Below are 20,763 nucleotides of genomic sequence, written 5' to 3'. Positions count from 1 at the left end.
ATATCAAAAGCGGTGATTAATAAAAGTGCACTCTCATAGTTTATGCCATAAAATCTTGACCAATAGAGTTTATACTACTAAACCTGTAATAAAATTATCAGAACAAACTCTAGAATAATTTACATAGAAATTCATCTTTTCAGGTTTTATTGCAATAAACCAGTTACTTTTAGCACAATAAGAGTTAACATTTTAGTGCAACAAAAAATTCTGTACTTGTTTGTTATTTGAACCATCATGACTTATTAAAAATTCTATTTTTGTAAAAGCTAGTGAGGCTAGATCAGAACACTAATACTATGACACAAATAGTCTAATAAAGTTTTTTAAACAACAATAATAATTGTAAATAATCGATTGGCAGTCCAATTGCGAATAATAGCAATGTACACAATGATATTGTGTTAAGATAATCATTATCATAGTGTATAACATGGTAAAATGAGCTTTAAATACTGAGTAATGTATTAAGAATAACAATTATAAATGAAGAATAGGTATTCTTAATGCATCATTGAAAGTACTTATATCAGATGTATTATTAACTTATTTTAATGACATAAGTTGTGACAATTTATGTAGAGTGTATTTTAAGCAAATGTTCTTTAAACATTGTATTAATGGTAATATAATAAAAAATACAACTCATCATACATATTATCTACAGCCAAAACCAATGGCATGAATTTTGATAAATATGAAATTGTAATATCAAGACAACTAAATTCTATGTTTGCTGTATATTTTCTCATAATGTTCATCCGCTTGTACAATTTAAATATCATTTCTAAATTCATTGTGCACAATGAATTATGCACAACGAGCCATATATAGTCATTGAACTACATATTCATTGTGCACAATGAATTACACAATGACGCAACTACAACACCCCTTGATCTCTAGATCACAAAGTCTGCATATCTATTCGGGAACTTCCGCATTCGCATCGATTTTCGGTGATTCAGGTTGTCCGCAATGGGTTCTTCCGATCCTCTAGTAGGCAAATCGGCTGCGATGGGAACAGGACGGACGTCCGATATGTGTCTCGGCAATCCATTGATCTCTACCGAAACTCCTCGTCCTTCATTTGTAACTTTTCCTCTGTTCCATTCGTTCGTACATTTCGAGTCAGGTGGTTTTACAAATACTTCTTGTCCTTGAAAATAATTGTGGAGAACTTCTTCGTTGGTTTTCGCAGAAATTGTATGTGGTTTCCACTCATAAGAAAATATAGCTTTGTAGGGGAGCGATGTTTCCTCGCCATTTTTCCTTGGAGCCCGGTTATACCAATATACCATTTTTAGCGGATCTTTGCCACTTCTGGCTGCCATTCGCTTGATAGTGCGGTGATGACGTTCAACAATTCCGTTCCCTGATGGCCTGTAAGCGCAACGAAACAGGATGGACACTCCCCATTCTGCGCATAATTCACTAACGAGTTTTGAGCGAAAGGTCCTGCTGTTGTCAAATAGAACTTGCCATGGTGGTCCTCTTTCTCGAAATATTTCTTCCAAATGGAAACACACTGTTGTTTCTTTCTCGTTCTGTAGCTTTCTCCAAATTGCAAACTTGCTTCTTTTTCCACAGTCAATAATAGACAAATAATTCTCTGATTTATAGTGGGTTACATCGATAGCTAAACGGTGCCAACTCTTTCCAACTTCAAGATTTCCTTCTTCCCACTTTATTGGCGCAGGATCCACCGATAAACATCTTTCGCAACTTTTCACGACTGATTCAACGTCTTTTCTACTAACCTTCTCCTTCGGATATGTCTGTTTCATCAGATAAAGGGTTCGATTGACTCCAAAGTGATGAAGATTATGAAATGACTTCACATCAGGCGGTACAACATTTGCTGTCATTGCAGAATGGTTTAAATGCAGCCAGTTCTGCGGTACTCTCGTAAGAGCATCGGCTTTATTTTCTGCCGACTTTACCAGAAAAAGTTTTAATTTTATACCGCACTCCTTCACAAGGTCTTCAATTAACGACAACCGGCGACGGACAAGTGGTTCTCCAAGACCGTGTACTCGAACGGGTTTGTCACCGATAATTAAGGAGTTCAACCAGCCGGCAACAGAAACCGAATCACACTTTATGGTAATACATTCGAATTCCCATTTTGTTGCTAGATTTATTCCATTTATCACGGCTTCTAACTCTGCAAGGTTAATGTGAGCCGTATCATCTTGTTTCCTCAACCACGAACAGTCTTCTACTATTTCCCCAGCCACTTCCAACACTATGCCAACGGCTAAGCTGCTTGCATCACACCACACTGTTGCTTCGGAAGTGTTTTTGACGTTCCATGACCCATGAACGGGATCTTCTTTTGTAAGTCTTTCATTTAAACTGTTTACTAATTTGACAATACGTTCGTCCACAAAAGAGTCCCATACACAACTACTCGAAACCCTTTTTAGATAGCTGCACGAAGGGCGCAACCAATTTGCTATTGGAAAATGTCCGGTCAGCTGTCCGCACCAAGAAAAGATTTGCCGAAGTGTCATTTTTCCTTCAGGAACTTTAGGTATGTTGTCACGTTTCCAACGGACTTGGTTGCATTGTTTGTACACTCGCAATCCAAGCACACGACCGCCGACAAGTTTTTCTGGCAACTTAGAATCCAAGCCATATTTTTCCAAGAGTTCTCGAACTCTGCAACTTGACACTATGTTATTATTGACAATGATATCATCAATAAATGAGTCCGTCCCAGCCTCGACAACTTTGTCTACGGATAATACCTTTTTTAAAATTTTAGTCATTATTCTGGGCGCCACATTCAAACCAAAACCCAATCTTGTTAGACAGTAACGCTGCCCTTCATATTCCACGACTTGATATTTCCACAGTGCTTCGTCGACACGAATCTGCAGATACGCTTTCTTTAAATCGATTATTTCAAGATTTTCTCCCAACTTTCTCCAGTTGCGAAGTTTGGTACTGCAAACGTCGCCATCTGCAGTATGACTGGACACAAATTGATTCAGCTCCCGGTAGTCCATCACCGGACGTACTTTTAATTTGTTTCGTTGAATTACTGCCATCAACGGAATGATGCCATTACATCTCCCTTCAAATGGTTTCAGCCATCCCTGTGCTATCCATTCACTTATTTCCTTTGCATAATCACTTTTAACGTCATCAGAGATATGATAGTTTGGAATTTTGTTTGTCAAAGTTGGTGGTTCTATCAGCCACTTCCAAGACACGCTCCAGCTACCATTTTTGAATTCTGCTACGAAGTCTTTATCAATAAGCTTTTGAATAGTAGGCGAGGATACTTCATTCGTTTTTTCTTGAGAGACTGCAGTAGCACTGATAGATAGTTTTTCCACATTGAAGTTTATGGTTTCGCCGTCTCTCCCAACTTGGACACCTCCAAGCCGTCGTATTGCGTCCATACCAAGTAGCATTTGATATTCGGGGACAATGTTGGCAACCAGGCATTCCAAATCGATGGTAGTGTTATTTATAGAAAGATTAACAACAATCTGGTGTTTTACTTCAATTGACTTTCCATTCATCATCACGACCTTTTGTCTTGCGTGTTTAACATTTTTTGCGTTTACGATATCCCGACTTAAAATTGATTTCGAGCATCCAGTATCCAACAATGCTTTTATTTTTCTTCCATTGACATAAACACAGAGAGATGGTGGTTTTATATTTCGTGGGAAGCCGCTCGCGCATAGACGGGTGGCTTCCCTTCCATGTTTTTTGAGTTCGTACACTTTTTGTAACAGTTCAGGGACAGTTGGTTGTCCATTCCACACACAAAACACTTCTTCTTCTCAATTCCTTCGCTGCAATTTCGACTGATATGTCCCTCCTCACCGCATCGGTAGCAAGTCATGGTCTTTTTTCCGTTTCCTTGAGGAACCTTTCTTGGACCAATAGCACCAAGATTCACGCGACTAACAAAACACGATTCTTTACAACACAAGATTACCAAACTTCTTGCTTTTTCAGCGATCTGGTGCAGCGACATTGTTGATATCGAGAGTGCTGTTTGGAGTTGTTTTCTTGCTTTGTCAGGTAATCCGAGAATAAATGCGCACCTTATCCACTCTTCGCTTACGTGAGACGATATTAGCTTGCTCAGCCTTGTTAATTCTGCGAGATATACGTCAACGGACTCGTTTTCCTTAAGACGACGATTCACGAACTCTTCGTATGCTGTTAGCGGAGAAGCAGAGAAGGCAGTAGTCAGTGCATTTTTCACTTCATTGTAGTCTTCTTTTATCTCATCACTGAGTCCTTGATATACGGCAAACGCTCCGCCAGAAAGAAATAAGGGGAGCACCACATTCAGCTCGTCAACTTTTTGAAGTTTTGCTACCAGTTCCAACTTCTGTAAGTAGTAGAAAAAAGCCGGTTCTGGCGCATTTCATGCTAAGCTAGGATTGAAGCAGAATAATTTTCTTATCATGCGCCAGAACCGGCATGTAATAAATCGTTGTAGAAAAAAGCCGGTTCTGGCGCATTTCATGCTAAGCTAGGATTGAAGCAGAATAATTTTCTTATCATGCGCCAGAACCGGCATGTAATAAATCGTTGTAGAAAAAAGCCGGTTCTGGCGCATTTCATGCTAAGCTAGGATTGAAGCAGAATAATTTTCTTATCATGCGCCAGAACCTTCATGTAGTAAATCGTTGATGAAACAAATCTCATAATCTAAAAGATGTTGTGTTTTTTAGATGTGTAATTTCATGATGAAAGTATATCATGAAATTTTAATGAGATTTTTTTTTGATCATTATAGAATTAAATTTAGAAAAGGGATGTTTGAAAAGGGTGAATTTGGTCCTAGAAGTAAACCAGATCCAACAGATTCATATTTTTTACCGTTTTTGGAATAAACTCCTTCTTTTAAGGAGCTTCCACTTACCCACGGTGTTAAAAACATTCCTGATCCTGCAGCAGTCATTTTCATTCCTTTTCCGTTCTTTTTCAAGTAAATGACACCTTTTCCAGCAATTTTATCGACCATGGCAGCTCCTGCAGAAGATCCAACACCTGCTAATAATCCGGTAGCCAAAGCAGGAACGACTCTCGTCGCAAGTGTGCTACCTAGCATCCCCAAGAGTGGAAGCAAAGCACCGATAAATCCGCCTTCTATTTTGGAGTTGTAGGATAATTGTTTTTTGCTCAGTTTGAGGGTGACTCCGGTTCCGTTGGTGTACGCTTTTGTAATTTTATTCAATTGGGCTTTCGTCACTGCAAGAATGTGTTCACCGTCTAGATCTGAATGAGTTAGCCTTATATGAACGTCACTCTTTTCTCGAATCGCTTTTTTTATTTTATCAGCTTGTCCTTGTGAAATGTTTAGTTGTACTTTTTGGTAGTTGCTCATTTTATATACATAGGAAAATATTTATTTCACTTCTCGTATGTGATATCGGATAGCAATGTTTTCGCCGCGAAAATCGATAAGTTCTCCGTCTTGATCAACGATTTTTGTAATCATCGTGGAAATCGAGCTCAATTTTACAGGGAGGTAAATCAAATGAGCAGGTCTTTCAACGATTTTATAACCAGGTGCTACTTTTGGATAAAAGGTGTAAATGGCGGTTGAATGTTTCCCGTTCACATAGGAGGAGCCAACCACATTGTTGAGAACCCTGATGGAGTTGATCGTTGTAATTCTAGAAATGTCGTCAGACTCGTATTCCGAATTGGGATCCAACTGTCTTTTTGTAAATCCCAGTACGGACGCGATACTGTTGTCCACGTTAAAATCCAGCATATAATTTAAGCCTAATTTAACGTTTGTTTTTAAAGTGTGTAAGTTACCTGTAATTTTGATGTTTTCAGCATTGTAACTGATTTTATATCTAGAAATGAAACTAGGGCTTTGGGCTGTGTAATTTTTTATCGTTTCTGAAACAGATTTTTGCAAATAAGTGTTAATGTCAGAAATATCATAGCTCCCTATTGGAATGACGATATTTTCCCAATTCGCTCCATTGTTCATGCTATACCTGAAAGAATTGTTTGTACTGATGATGTTTGGAAAGCTGTTATACGTTTCAAGGCCTAAAAAAGCCATTTCATACTTCTTCCCATCATCAAAAACGATTTTATCTAAAAAATCTGTAATGATTACGCTTGAATGCCCATCAGCGTCGATTGTAAAGCTTGTCATTTTATAATTTGAGATTTTTTATTTAGATCTTTTAAAAAAATCATTCATTGGGGAAATAAAAAGTGTCAAGTCCACTTCTATATTTTCCTTCATCCTTCTTAGAGGACAGATCAATCACAGCAAATCCGTGAGGTTGAGACCAGCATTTCTTGCAAAACTTTTTAAATTCTTCTTTCCCCATATCGCTAGAAACATGATCATGATAAATGTGGTTTATATTCTTCGAATCCTGTGGAAACAAGCAAATGAAATTGGTGTTTTCTCTTATGGTTTGTCTAGGTAACATAAAATAATTTTGTGCTAGATAGAAACAATCCACGTTGGAATGTCTTCCTCGGATGTAATATTTTTCGCATTTGTTTTGCTTGTATAACTGCAAATCGTCAAAGATCATCAGATTGTTTTTGGAGGGATCGAGATCTTCAGGTTCTGGCACGTCGTCTGCTGTTTCGAAAAATTGACATTCCATGTCTGCTTTGTCTCCCCATTTTTTTGAAATATCTTCAATCACGCATTCTGGGCTCATGTTTAATCTTTCTATTTCACCTTGAACTTTGAACAAGTCGAGAATGATCTCTTTTGGCAATCTTTTTTCAAATGACTTTTTCAGTATTTTATACTCTGGTTGAAAAAGGGATTTACCAAACACTTGTAAATGGTTGTAATCTAACCAACCAGGCTTGAGTAGTAAATTCAACAGCAACGTTGTTTTTCCACAGCCAGACTTTCCAACAATGATTCCTCGTATACTTCTTGGTAAAAGTTCATTGTTGTTTCTTTTGCTTTTGCCGGTATTCCATGACAAATCAGTAATATCCATTTTTATGTTAAAAAATTTATATTTAAATATAAAAATGTACTGCGTCAAATGTAAGAGAAACACAGAGACAGAAAACTTGCGTCATGCGATAAGCAAAAACAATAGAAATATGCTCAAAGGAACTTGCTCCGTCTGCGGATCAACCAAAAACAAATTTGTTTCGTCTGCCAAAGGAGGAGACTTGGTTGAATCGATTAACAAACTCTCTAACAAAATCAAACTTCCATGGGCAAAGTTTCCAGGAGAAATGCACGTCCCAGGGATGAACTTTGCAGGACCTGGTACGAATTTAGACAAAAGGCTAACTTCTACAGACATGTATCAAGATTGGAGCAAGCCGGTGGACAGAGTGGATAACGCAGCCTACCATCACGATCTCGCTTATAAATATTTTAACGACAAGCAAAACAGAAATCTAGCAGATCAAATGATGCTTGAAGAAATGAACTCTATACAAAACCCTACTCAGAGAGAAATTAACGAACGAAAAATAATTGAGCCCATCATCAAAGCCAAAGCCAAATTCGGATTAGGAGTGAAAAAAATCAAAGATTTTTCCACAGATTCAAAAAATCTGAAAAAAAACCACCGGAGAAAATAAAATGGACAGATCAGCTTGCAAACGAGCTTCATAAACCGATGATTCAGCATTTTAGAAGAAGAAAAGTATTTGTGAATAATAGGGATGAAATATGGGCTGTTGATTTGGTTGACATGCAATCGTTTTCAAAATTCAACAACGGGATTAAATATTTGCTCATGGTGATTGACGTGTTTTCAAAGTATGGATGGATTGTTCCATTAAAGAGTAAGACTGGAGTTGATGTAGCCAACGCTCTTAGCAAAATATTCGAGAAAAGAAAGTGTATGAAGATGTGGGTAGATAAAGGAAAAGAATTTTATAACAAGCATGTAAAAGCTCTAGGTGTGTCGTTATACTCTACTGAAAATGAAGAAAAAAGTTCTGTTGTCGAACGATGGAATAGAACGATGAAAGAGAAAATGTTTAAATACTTTTCAGCTAACAACACCAATAGATACATTGGCGTTTTAGACAAAATGGTAGATGACTACAATCACACCAAACACTCTTCCATTAAAATGACTCCAGTTGAAGCGAGCGATGAAAAGAATAAAAGCAGGGTATGGATGAGCCTCAATGGAAAGTTGCAAGCAGAAAGACGAGAGCCTAAATTTTCCATGGGTGATAAAGTGAGGATCGCCAAAAAGAAGTCTCATTTTGAAAAAGGATACACGCCAAGATGGACAGAGGAGGTTTTTACTGTATCAAAAATTCAGTACACAGACCCGCCCACATATAAAATATCAGACCATCATGGTGAAGAGATACAAGGTACCTTTTATGAACAAGAAATGCAAAAGACCTATCAAGACGTATTTAGAATTGAAAAAGTCATTCGCAAGCAAAAGAGCAGATCCTTAGTAAAATGGTTAGGATATCCTGATACGTTCAACTCTTGGGTGAACAATAAAGAATTGATTTCTATGCAAAAAGGATCTTAAAAATCGAAAGATTTTCATTGATCCTAAAAGGATTTAAATAATTTTCTTTTCTTTATAAAAAATGTCATTTACTCATAAGTATAAAAGAAATGTCCAGGAATTAGAATGGAACGGTTTTGAAACGGTGTTGAAGCATATGGAAGAAAGAATTGGATCTTTAGAGAAAAGAAAACAGAGTCATAGTATTATAACCAAGACTAAATTGGAACACTCTCCTCAGTTAAACATAAACAACCAGTACGAGATTTTTGCTCAAAAGGAAATAAAATTTCAGCCCCTTTCGCACAAACAAATATCTTTATCCATCGGGCTGAAATTAGACAAAGGTATTTCAGTCGTGACGTTGACGAATAAATTAAAAGATCAGCTTAGATATTATAAAAACGATATTATTCTTTCAGATTCTGCAGATGACATTATTATAGAAGTAAATAGTAATAGTGAACGCGATGTTACCGTCAAAAAAGGAGAGATGCTTTGTAAAATATCGCACATCGATTTGAATTAAATACTTTACGTAAAGAAAATAAATGGAAATAAACAATAAACTTTATCCAGATCTAGCAACGGCTCCATTCTATGAAGGGCATCATTACAGACTTCAAAAAATAGGAGAAATCCAAAAGGAGACTGAATTGGAAAAGGAAAAAAGAATGACTTTGAGCAAAAAGTACCATCGAGCTGTAAGAATCATCTCTTTTGCAGATGATTCAATGCAAGCCTTATGTATCGCTCTTGGTGCTGTTGGAGTAGGATTTTTAACCACCATTGCAGCTGCTCCTGTTGCGATTGCTTGCGAAAGTGTGGCTCTAAGTCTTGGTTTTTTATCTATCGTTGGAGGTCAAGTTAATAAAAAATTGGCTTTAAAAGCAGAAAAGCATGAAAAAATAAAAGTGCTTGCAGATTCAAAACTAAACACCATAAGCGATCACATTTCAAAAGCGTTGAAGGATGATGTTGTGAGCGATTCAGAATATGAATTGATTTTGAATGAACTTCAAAAGTTTAAGTCTATGATGAGTGAGATAAGATCCACAAATAAAAATGCTATTGACGAAGTGACCAAAGAGTCTTTGATCAATGAGGGAAGAGATCAAGCGATCAAAGCCTTTAACAACATGTTTAAAAAATCATAATGATTTTCCAGGATTTCACAAGTGAATTTAAAATAAATAAAAACGTCAACTCGGGGTTTTTATTTAAGTTTTTTTCTTGTGATTAAAAAAAAATGTCATTTTTTAAAATACTAGACCCTAAAAAGAGGGCTGAAATTATTAAAAATATTAATGAGAACAGAAAACAAATCTATGAAGAAAGCCTCAACAGAAACATTTCAAATGCCAATTATCAGAGTGATTTGAGTCAGTTTTATAAACCTCTCATCGAAAGCAATGAAAAGATGATCAAGAGTATTGAAGAAAAAGTGAATAACGAGCCTGCTCATGTGGATGAGTCTAATCCATTAGGAGATATTTCATCCCAATATTTAGAAATGTATAATACGCGATTTACAAACAATGTAGTTAAAAGAAATTTCGAAATTAGTAAAATTGGAAAAAAAAGGTTCTTTGGAAAAATGGAGGTGCAAGTAGATGGAAATGATATCATTGTTGGAGGAAAGAGGTATGAAGGAACAGAGGGTCTTTGGAGTCTTATGACGGAACCTGATTCTATGAACAAATGGAGCGATGTGAACGATGAAGATTTGGAAAATTATTCGAAAATTTTGTTCGACACTGGAGCTATTTACTCAGAATCAAATCCAAACAGAGCAAAAAGCTCCAGACTAGCAAAATACACGGAAATTATAAAGCCCATTTGGGATAGATTTAAAAGTCAAAATAGTGTTAAAAGAACAGGTAAAGGAATCATTATTCTTCCAAGCGACCCCAATGCTCTTGTAGAACAGCTTGAATTGAGCATCGCTGCTGGTCATGCTGGAAATCAGACCTCTAAAAACGTAGCTGTCGCCATTTGTGATGAATTGCTAAGACAAAAAGAGATAAACAAAGAGCAATACAAACATCTACAAAGAAGTATATATCAAAAGATATAAAAAAATATTTACCCATTTAAAAAATGCTAATCATAAACAACAGAAGATATGTTAAAAAGAACGTTTTTGGAGGAGGAATTGTGGATACGATTAAGAATTTTTTGAGAAGGGCTGCTGCCTCTAACGCATCAAGATCTTCTTTGAGCCTGTTAAAAAAGGCGGCAAAGAGCGAACTGGGTAGAGAAGCCATCCTGGCCGCAAAATCTGCTGGTAAAGAATTGGCTACTTCAGCTATATCTACTGCCAAAGATGTTGCTATTGACAAGGGTAAAAAAGCGATCGAAAAAGTGTACTCAATCACTGGGACGGAGAAACCAGAGATGCAAGCCAATAGGGGGAGTCCAGCCGATAAGATCAATACGTTAGTGAACGACGTGGTTAAGCCCATAGATGATTTGCATAAATTGTTATATGGGTCGTCCATTAAGAAATCTACAAGGAGAAGAAAAATGACAGAAGAAAATGCAGTTAAAATTCAGGATCTTGTTCGACTAGGGAGTGGGATGCGCACTGCATGAAGTGATCTCAAAGAATTTCATTGATCCTAAAAGGATTTAAACTTTTTTTATTTCTTATATAAAAATGATTAACGCCGACAGATTAAGAGTAACAGAAAAACCAGAATATGACACTGGTATTGAAAAAATTGATTTCTATGAGTACCTTCCATCAAATCTCGATTTAAATAATTCAACCGACATCACCTTTGAAATTGATTGTCAGTCTGTGCATACAGTTCCGTCAGAGGCGTACGTCCTCATCGAAGGAGTGTTGAAAAAAGCAGATAGAACTGCGTACACAGCAACGGATAATATTACCTTGGTGCACAATGCAATGATGTATTTGTTTAGCGAAATCACTTACGATTTAACAGGGGCTCAAGTAGAAAGAGTGACAGAACCAGGCCAAGGAACAGCGATGCTTGGATTGCTAAAATACCCTTATGCATTTCAGGTGGCGGAAGGTCTTAAACAGATGTGGTATAAGGATTCGTCAAACGCCACTGGAAATGGTGGGTTCGTCGTGAGGAGAGATCATTTGTTTGCAGACACCACATCCATTGGAGCATTTTCGTTTAAAATACCCTTGAGACACATTTTTGGATTTTGCGAAACCTATGATAAAGTTGTTTACGGTTTCAGACACACCATTAAATTTACAAAGAAAGGAAATGACGATGCTATATACAGAGCTGAGAGTGTTGCTGCAGGAACGATTAGTTTGTCGAAATTCAGACTATTCATGCCTAGACTTGAATTGGACTTGACTGAGAAAAATAATTTCTATGACTTGATGAAGAGTAAGTTGACCATACCAGTAGCGTTTAAATCAAACAGAGTTGAAAGGCAGATTGTACCAGCTGGAATAACGCAATTCAATTGGTCTCTTGGAAGAGCCACAGACAAGAGCATTCCTAGATTCATACTGCTCGCACTTCAATCAAATAGAAATCAAAGTCAAACTGTGAATCCGTCCATATTCGACCATTGCGATGTCAACAATTTTTACGTGACTGTCAATGGGATAAAATACCCCAATTACAATTACGACTTGAATTTTGGAGAGAAGAAAATTACACAAGCTCATTCGGACGCTTTCTCGTTCGACGATAGATATTATGGAACAAATGAGCTTGTTTGCCAATCTGGTTTATCTTTGCTGGAGTATAAAAATTTATTCCCGATATTCTTGGTGGATATAAGCAAGCAAAAAGAAAGAGTAGTTTCTGAAACTGCTGAATTGGTTGTCAATGTTCAATTCCGTACTGCAACACCTGCAAACACTGTTATTTACGCGGTGATTGTTTCAGACAAACTGTTGAGCTTCCAATCTAATGGAACTAACATGATAGCTGTTTACTGATTATAGTTCCTTTTAGGATCAATGAAATTCTCTGATTTTTAAAATCCTTTTAGGATCAATGAAATTCTTCGAATTTTAAAAAAAATACACGATTCGAACTCTTGATAAAATGATTTAAATAATTTTTTTCATTACATAATAAAAACATGAGATATACAGTGAAGGATTTGAAAAAATTGTTAAGAGAAAATGGTGTTTCAAGAACATCAAACCATTTAATGACGCTGATGATGATTGCTATCGAGAACAAGCTCATCGATAAGGATACGCTTTTGGAAGATTCGAAAGAAGATAGGCCTGTAGGCAGACCTAGAAAGAGAGCAAAAAAAGAAAAGCCGAATGAAAGTAATCCTAAATATGCTCGTCTTCATAATATTAGAAATACTCCTGTCGTTGTGAGAATCACTAATGTAGAAACGGGTGAGGTGACTGAATACAATTCCCTTTACAAAGCCATTAACGAGACGAAACATGGGTGCAAATACTTTTATAATCGAAATGGGAAAGTAGATGATAACGGTATAAAGATAGAAATTTTAAATTCTGATAACATTTTGTAACTTTTCACAAAAAAGTTACAAAATTGAAAAACGATATAAATAAAAATCTTACTCTATAAAAAATGGAAAACAAAACTGTCAAAGAATTAAAAGAAATCGCTAGAGTGCGAAATGTTAAATATTATTACAGGATGAAAAAAGCAGATCTTGTAAGAGCTCTGCAGTCAGCTCCTGTTCCAAGACCTGTTCCAGCTCCTCGTCCTGCGGTTCAAAGACCTGTTCCAGCTCCTCGTCCTGCGGTTCAAAGACCTGTTCCAGCTCCTAGACCTGTTTCTAACGACTTGATTTCATTCGGACCTGCTCGCTTACAAAATCATGCGACTACTAGAGTTGAAACATCTATTGTTGATGAGTCTGTTTCAGATCCATCGCCCGTTATCCTACCAAGACCTGTTCCTGCTCCTCGTCCTGGATTTTTTTCAACCTTGGCATCAGCTGCGAAAAAAGTTTCTTCTTTTGTTTTTAATAAATTTAACGATGTCGTAGAATGGGTGGAGCCCTACATCCCAGAACCGATCAAGAAAAAAGTAGACGATGTAGGCAATGAATTGAGAGAAAAAATAGACAATTTAAAAGCCATCGTGAGATCAACCGTTTACAAAAGTCCTATCGAGTTTAAATTAACCAAACACGCTGTGAAGAATGTGACTAGACAATATTCTTATGAAGCTAAACAAAATCAACAAGATGCTTCCGCATTTTTAGACATGGTTAAAGAGGGGGCTATAAAAATGTTGAAACAAAATAAAAATACCAAAGTGAACTTTGTTTTAAAATGTACCATGACTCGTGCGAGTATTACCACTGGGGAGGAAATCAGTCTCACTTTTCCTTTTGCAAGTAAGTACGCCATTGTCTTGGAAGCAACGGATTTAGAAGAGTTATATAATACATCCAAAGGAGAAATTCTAGAGAACATAGTTAAATTTAATAGTAATGGATCCAACTGGAGAATGTCGAGAATTTTAAAAATAGATATGAATGTGATTAATTATGAGCCTATAAGAGCTTCATCATGGACAGAACTGGATAAATTTCTGAAAAACAAAAAGGCAATCATTAATATAAAAAATAACGACAACGAATGCTTCAAATGGTGTGTGACTAGAGCCTTGAACATGAAAAACAGAGACAACGAGAGAATGGATAAAGAGCTCATTGAAAAGTCAAAAGACTTCCATTGGGAAGGAATAGAATTCCCAGTCAAGCTAGAACAAATCGAGAAGTTTGAGAAGAACAATCCTGACATAAGCATCTCTGTTTTTGGATTTGAAGACAAACAACCTTACCCTTTGAAAAAATTAAAATATTTCGATAGAAAGCATCATATCGACTTGTTATTCATTTCAAACAAGACAACGAGTCATTATTGTTTAATTAATAATTTCAGTCGACTTATGGCCTCTTCAACATCGAAGAATGAGCATAAGAAATATTTTTGTAGGAATTGTTTACAAGGATATTCTTCTCAAGAAGCGTTAGACAAGCATTGTACTTATTGCAAAGAGCATAGTTGCGTTCGAGTTGAGCTTCCTAAAGAAGGTTCATCCGTAAGCTTTAGCCAAGTGGGAAGATCCATGAGAGTTCCGTTTGTGGTGTATGCTGATTTTGAAAGTCGCATCATACCTATCAGCACATGCAATCCTGATGAAAAGCAGTCTTTTACCAAACAGTATCAAAAGCATGTTCCAAGCTCGTACTGTTATTATATCAAATGCTTTGACGAAACAGTATATAAAGGAAAGCTGGAGACCTATACTGCGACGAGTGAAACAGATGATGTAGCTGGTAAATTTGTAGAGAGTATTGAGAAGGATATTATAGAGATTTACGAAAGCACTAAATTTCCAAAAAAGATGGTGATCACTGAGGAGGATGAGAAGAATTTTAAAGAGGCTAAAGTATGTCATATTTGTAAAGAAGATCTTACAATCGATAGAGTGAGAGATCATTGTCATCTCTCAGGAAAATATAGAGGTGCTGCTCATAGCGATTGCAATACAAAATATGAAGTTCCAAAATTCTTCCCTATCGTTTTCCACAATTTATCTGGTTATGACTCTCATTTGTTCATCAAGAAACTCTCAGGTGGAAAATTAAGTTGCATCCCCAACAATGAAGAAAAGTACATTAGCTTTTCAAAAGAAATCAAAGTGGGAGAGTTTGTGGATGAAGATGGAAAGACTCGTGATGTAAAGCGAGAATTGAGATTTATCGACAGCTACAGATTCATGGCTAGTACTTTAGATAGTTTAGCTAAAAATCTTACCGATGATCAATGCAAAAACGTTGCAAAATATTATTCAGGAACCCAATTTGATCTATTGAGAAAAAAAGGGGTGTATCCCTATGAATGGGTGGATACGATGGATAAATTTTCTGAAACACAATTGCCTCCTAAAGAGGCGTTCTATTCCAGGCTTTGTGATGAGGGAATAAGCGATGAGGATTATTTACACGCTCAAAAGGTATGGAAAGAATTTAACTGTCAATCGTTCAGAGACTATCATAATATATACAATGCGTCTGATGTGCTCATCCTCGCAGATGTGTTTGAGAATTTTAGAAATGTTTGTAGTGAAAATTATGGTCTTGATCCCGCTCATTATTACACATCTCCAGGATTAGCCTGGGATGCCGCACTCAAAATAACAAAGATATCCTTAGAGTTGATCAGTGACTATGACATGATACTGATGATTAAGGAAGGAATACGTGGTGGAATCAGCATGATATCGAATAGATATGGAGTCTCTAACAATAAGTACATGGGAGATTCTTATGATCCCCACAAAGAGTCGACCTTCATCCAATACTTGGATGCGAATAACTTGTATGGATGGGCGATGAGCAAACCTCTTCCCGTTGAAGGATTTAGATGGATGGCTGAAGAGGAGCTTCTTCATTGGAAGTCCATTCCTTGCATTCTAGAAGTCGATTTAGATTATCCTGAAAGCCTTCACGATGCGCATAATGACTACCCCTTAGCTCCTGAAAGAATGGAAATTAATAAAGTGGATAAGCTTGTTCCAAATTTAAACGATAAAAAGAATTATGTCATTCACCATGAAAATCTCAAGCTGTATGAGAGATTAGGATTGAAATTGGCAAAGATTCATAGAGGCATCACCTTTGAAGAAAAACCTTGGTTAAAAGAGTATATCTATCTTAATACGAATTTAAGAACCAAAGCTAAAAACGAATTTGAAAAGGAATTTTTTAAGCTCATGAACAACTCTGTCTTTGGAAAGACCATGGAGAATATTGAAAATCGTGTGGATGTCAGACTCGTGACGCAAGAATACGAGGCTCTAAAATTATCTAAGAAACCTAATTTTGAAAGTCGAACCATTTTCGATGAAAACTTGGTTGCTATACATATGAAAAGGACAAAGTTGGTTTACAACAAACCCATTTATTTAGGAATGTGCATCTTGGATCTGAGCAAAACGCTCATGTTTGAATTCCATTACGACTATATCAAACCAAAATACGGTGGTGATAAAGCAAAATTGTTAATGACAGACACTGATTCGCTCTTCTATGAAATCAAAACAGACGATTTTTATAAAGACATTGCTAAAGATGTAGAAAGTAGATTTGACACTAGCGAATTTAATAAAGATCATCCTGCTATAAGCAATTTCGGATTTAAGGCAGGATTAAATAAGAAAGTGATAGGAATGTTTAAAGACGAGACTGGAGGAAAACAGATTGAAGAATTTGTAGGACTTAGATCTAAGCTCTACTCTTACAAACTCCATGAAAAAGAAGAGAAAAAAAAATGCAAAGGAGTGAAAAAAAAGGTGGTTGAAAAAACAATCACTCACGAGGATTATAAAAACTGTCTTATGACTAAAAACGAGCAACTTAGAACCATGAATGTGATCCGGTCACGTTTACATGACATTTATACTGAACAGATCAACAAAATCGCACTCAGCGCTGATGATGATAAAAGAATCATCTTGGAAGACGGGGTAAGTACCTTAGCCTATGGACATTACAAATTAAAAAAATCCAACAAACTAAAGTAAATCCGCTCAGCTAAAAAATCCAACAAAATAAAAAAAATTTAACAAAATAAAGGTAAGTAGATCCGCTCAGCTAAAATAAAAAAAACATATTAACAGAATGCATTCTGTTAATATGATCAGCTAAAAAAATCCAACAAAATAATAAAATGATCAATGTAGAAGGAATAATACTGCCAAACGAACCTCTATCCAACTTTCAACTGATAGAGTCTGTAAAAAAATTAAAGATTAAAAATTTCAGAGGCGTTTTTGTTCGTAATGAATTACCGAATAAGATAAGGAAAAAAGAATGTGGAATTGTGAATACGGGGGATTCTAGCACAGAGGGGTTTCATTGGGTCTGCTGGTATAAAGACGGGGATAAAAAATACAGCTTTGACTCTTACGCTCAGCCTCCTCTCGAGGAGCTTGTCCAATATTTAAAAAGTCCTGTCTTTTACAACAGCGAAAGGGTGCAATTTGGCAACACTTCTTATTGTGGTCACTTGTGCCTTTACGTTTTAAAAAGATTGCAGGAAGGAGACGACTTTCAAAGTGTCATTAACACATTGTGGTAGACTCAAAGAATCAATGCGCCAGAGCGTTAGATTCAAAGAATCAATGCGTGTTAGCGCTGAATTAAAAAAAATAACGCCTATATAAAAATGGTAGACAGATACAACAGAACACAATTAAAAGCTTATTTAGACGCTGTTTCAGAAACTGAAAGCTTAAACAGTAACCTATATGTGAGAACAGATGGGAATAGCACTATCACTTCAGACATGGATTTCAACTCTCATAAAATCATCAACATGGCAGAACCGACAAATGCTCATGATGCTGCCACCAAATATTACGTTGACAATCACGTGACAGGTGGGACTGGAACGGTAGTTGGAACTGCAGATTTGGATTTGAACTTTCACAAGGCAATCAATTTGAACGAACCGACCAATCTTCATGACGCCGCCACCAAAAATTACGTCGATGTGAGTTCGAGTCTATGTGTTAAAACGGACGGGTCTAGCACCATCACTGGAGATATAGATTTGAATTCTCACAAACTGATCAACGTGACTGATCCGACTAATTTAAAAGACGCTGCGACAAAGGGGTATGTAGACACGAAAGTCACTTACAATAATATTTCATACATAGACATTAACATGACATCGCACAAAATCGTCAACATGGCTGATCCGACCAGTTCGCAAGATGCTGCTACTAAAAACTATGTGGACACTCATGTGACAGGTGGTACTGGAACGACAGTAGGAACAGCAGATTTAGATTTGAATTCCCACAAATTGATCAACGTGCTTGATCCAACCAACGCGCAAGACGGATCAACAAAGAATTATGTAGACTTGCTGTTGCAAAAATCAAGTCTGACCAGTGTCGTTCCAGGATCCAGTTTTACCAGTTTAGGGCTTAAGTCTCAGACAGTGGCAGCGTTAACCACTTCTCCTGTGTTTGCGTTTTCTGGAAAATCCGGAGTGCTGAGAAGATTGTGGCTGGCTTTATACAGCTCCTCTGGTACAAATATTCCCGGTCAAGTTTTCATTCGAATCTTCACTGACGGAGAAATCAATGTAGGGAATTATGTAGAAACCACGGAAGGAATTGGAGTAGATCAAACAGGACTTGCTACCGATTTGCTTTTTTCACCATTGGGAGGAGCTTTTTACGCCAATTCTTTGCAGGGATGTAACATGTTTAACACCACTTCCTTGGGAGGATATTTCACATTGGACATGCCTTTCAGAAACGACGTCTCCATTCAACTCGTCAACAGAAATGCTACTGCCATCACGTATTGGATTCAACCGTTCATTTCCACACTTGCTTCTATTCCTGCTAGCATTCCTCTTTACAAGCTGTACTGCAGAACGTTTCGATATTTGAATACCACTTACGGCAGCGAATACGTTTTGCTGAACAGCAACGGAAAAGGAAATGGTGTGTCGTTGAAATACATCAGGATGCACATCATTGGCGCCTCTGGAAACTGGTGGGAATCTAGAGTCAGAATGTACGATGGGAATTTACCTCCAGGTAACGGCACTGTTCTCACTCCTTGGACACCGTACAACACCAACAATTACACGTATTTTCCAGGATATGACGGTGACAGCACATGCTTCTTTTCCTCATCCGGACTGGAAGATTTTTATTTGTCGTCATGGAACGGCTCAAATTTAACTTCCTTCAACAACAAATCGACTGGACTTTTATATCAATCCACTTCATCCATCGGTTCCGCCACCACCATTTCTTTATACAGAAATTTCGGAGAAGCAGATTCTATGCCTACTGTCGCAGCTGGTAGAAGACTCGTTGTCACGCTCAACTCTGGAGATGCTCAAGTCGGACAATCTGGAAGTTTTTACCTTTTACTTGGACAAGTCTATTATTACGCGTGATCATTACACACTAGTAGTAGGAAAATGCCGGTTCTGACGCATTTTTATTATCTTACTATTTTTTATACAGAATAAAGGAGCTCGATCTGTAGGTAAGACCTAAAAAAATTTGAGTTAAGAAAAAATAAATTCCTATTATAATAAAAAATGGAGAGCATCATTAGAAATATAGATCATATTGAATATGTTATGGAGAAGAGCATTGAGGAATTTAGCGACTACCTGGGGGAGTATATGGAATTCAAACCTGATGGATATAAGAAAGAAATAGATAGGTTGGAGTTGCTCATTGCTAGATCAAATGTTTACCTTATTAAATTGATGGATATAAAAAAATCGTGTTGCAACGCTATCATCATAAAGAAAATGCTTATGGATCTTATAGTTTATATACATAATGACCTTATTAGATATGAATTGGAGAAGGAGTTAGGTGAATATCTTTTCTATTTAAAGAAAGCAATAGAAGGTATTAATGATGAAGACTCATGTGCTCCTGCGGCTTAAAGCATTTTATAATTTTTCAAATTATAAAATATAGTATATCATGAAAATTTTTTAGGCATCTGTAGTTCCTTCATTTGTCTTGTTCTTGTTGCAGTTGAGTAATGGAAAAAGGTGTTTATATTTTTCTTTTCGCGCCTGCATAATTCTTCGTCTTTCTAGGTGTTCTTTTTCTTCTTGTACAAGTTTTAGGGAGTACCTAATGTCTCCTAAAGAAAATATATTCATAATCATAGAGTCTAATTCTTTAGGTGTATATTTTTTTCTAGACTCCTCAAAATGTGAGCTATTTTTAACGTGATTATTTCTGTTTGTTTTTGCGTCAAAGACTTTAACTGAAAAGGCTTCTGAACCCATTTTAGTTAGAAAAAAATTTATTTATATCATTTTTTAAAAATAGTATGAAATGGGTTTTGTATATATCTTATTATAGCAAGAAAAAAATGATTTAAATAAAACATTTTTCTTAATAAAAGAAAAAGGAAATGAATTACATTACAATTGATAATTTTGATGAGAGCAAATTGATGGTAGGTGAAGTTTATGCTGCCACTAAACCAGTCGCATATCAAAAAGTGCCATTAAAATATTCATATCCAACTGAAGAGGGCCCTCTTTTAATACGTACGCCTATATTATTTTCGTATGGTGTGTGCGAAAATAAGGATCCAGCGACACAAAAACTGACTGGATATTCCATGCCTTTTGTATGCTTTGATGTAAAAAAGGGAAGGACTCCAGAAGACGAAAAGTTTATCAGCATGATGGAAAAGATTACTTTGTTTATCAGAGGTGAAGTGGATACATTATCAGCTAAACTAAAAAAGGGAGGAAGAA

At 36.5% G+C, this 20,763-nt stretch overlaps 1 protein-coding gene across 1 annotated transcript; it reads left to right on the top strand.

Annotated features, from left to right (window-relative positions):
- Positions 1-11,139: 11,139 nt before the first annotated feature.
- Positions 11,140-12,420, top strand: LOC149885133 (uncharacterized). The gene has a single exon (XM_090094633.1). It carries the CDS (start codon positions 11,140-11,142, stop codon positions 12,418-12,420), a length of 1,281 nt encoding a protein of 426 aa, XP_089950759.1.
- The last annotated feature ends 8,343 nt before the right edge of the window (positions 12,421-20,763 follow it).

Source organism: Hydra viridissima, unplaced genomic scaffold, assembly GCF_058129835.1.
Source record: "Hydra viridissima isolate aposymbiotic clone 2 unplaced genomic scaffold, HvirCarnegie_v1 scaffold_8, whole genome shotgun sequence".
NCBI lineage: Eukaryota > Metazoa > Cnidaria > Hydrozoa > Anthoathecata > Hydridae > Hydra > Hydra viridissima.
Note: the sequence above shows the minus strand (reverse complement) of the source record. Positions and strands in the feature narration are given on the sequence as shown.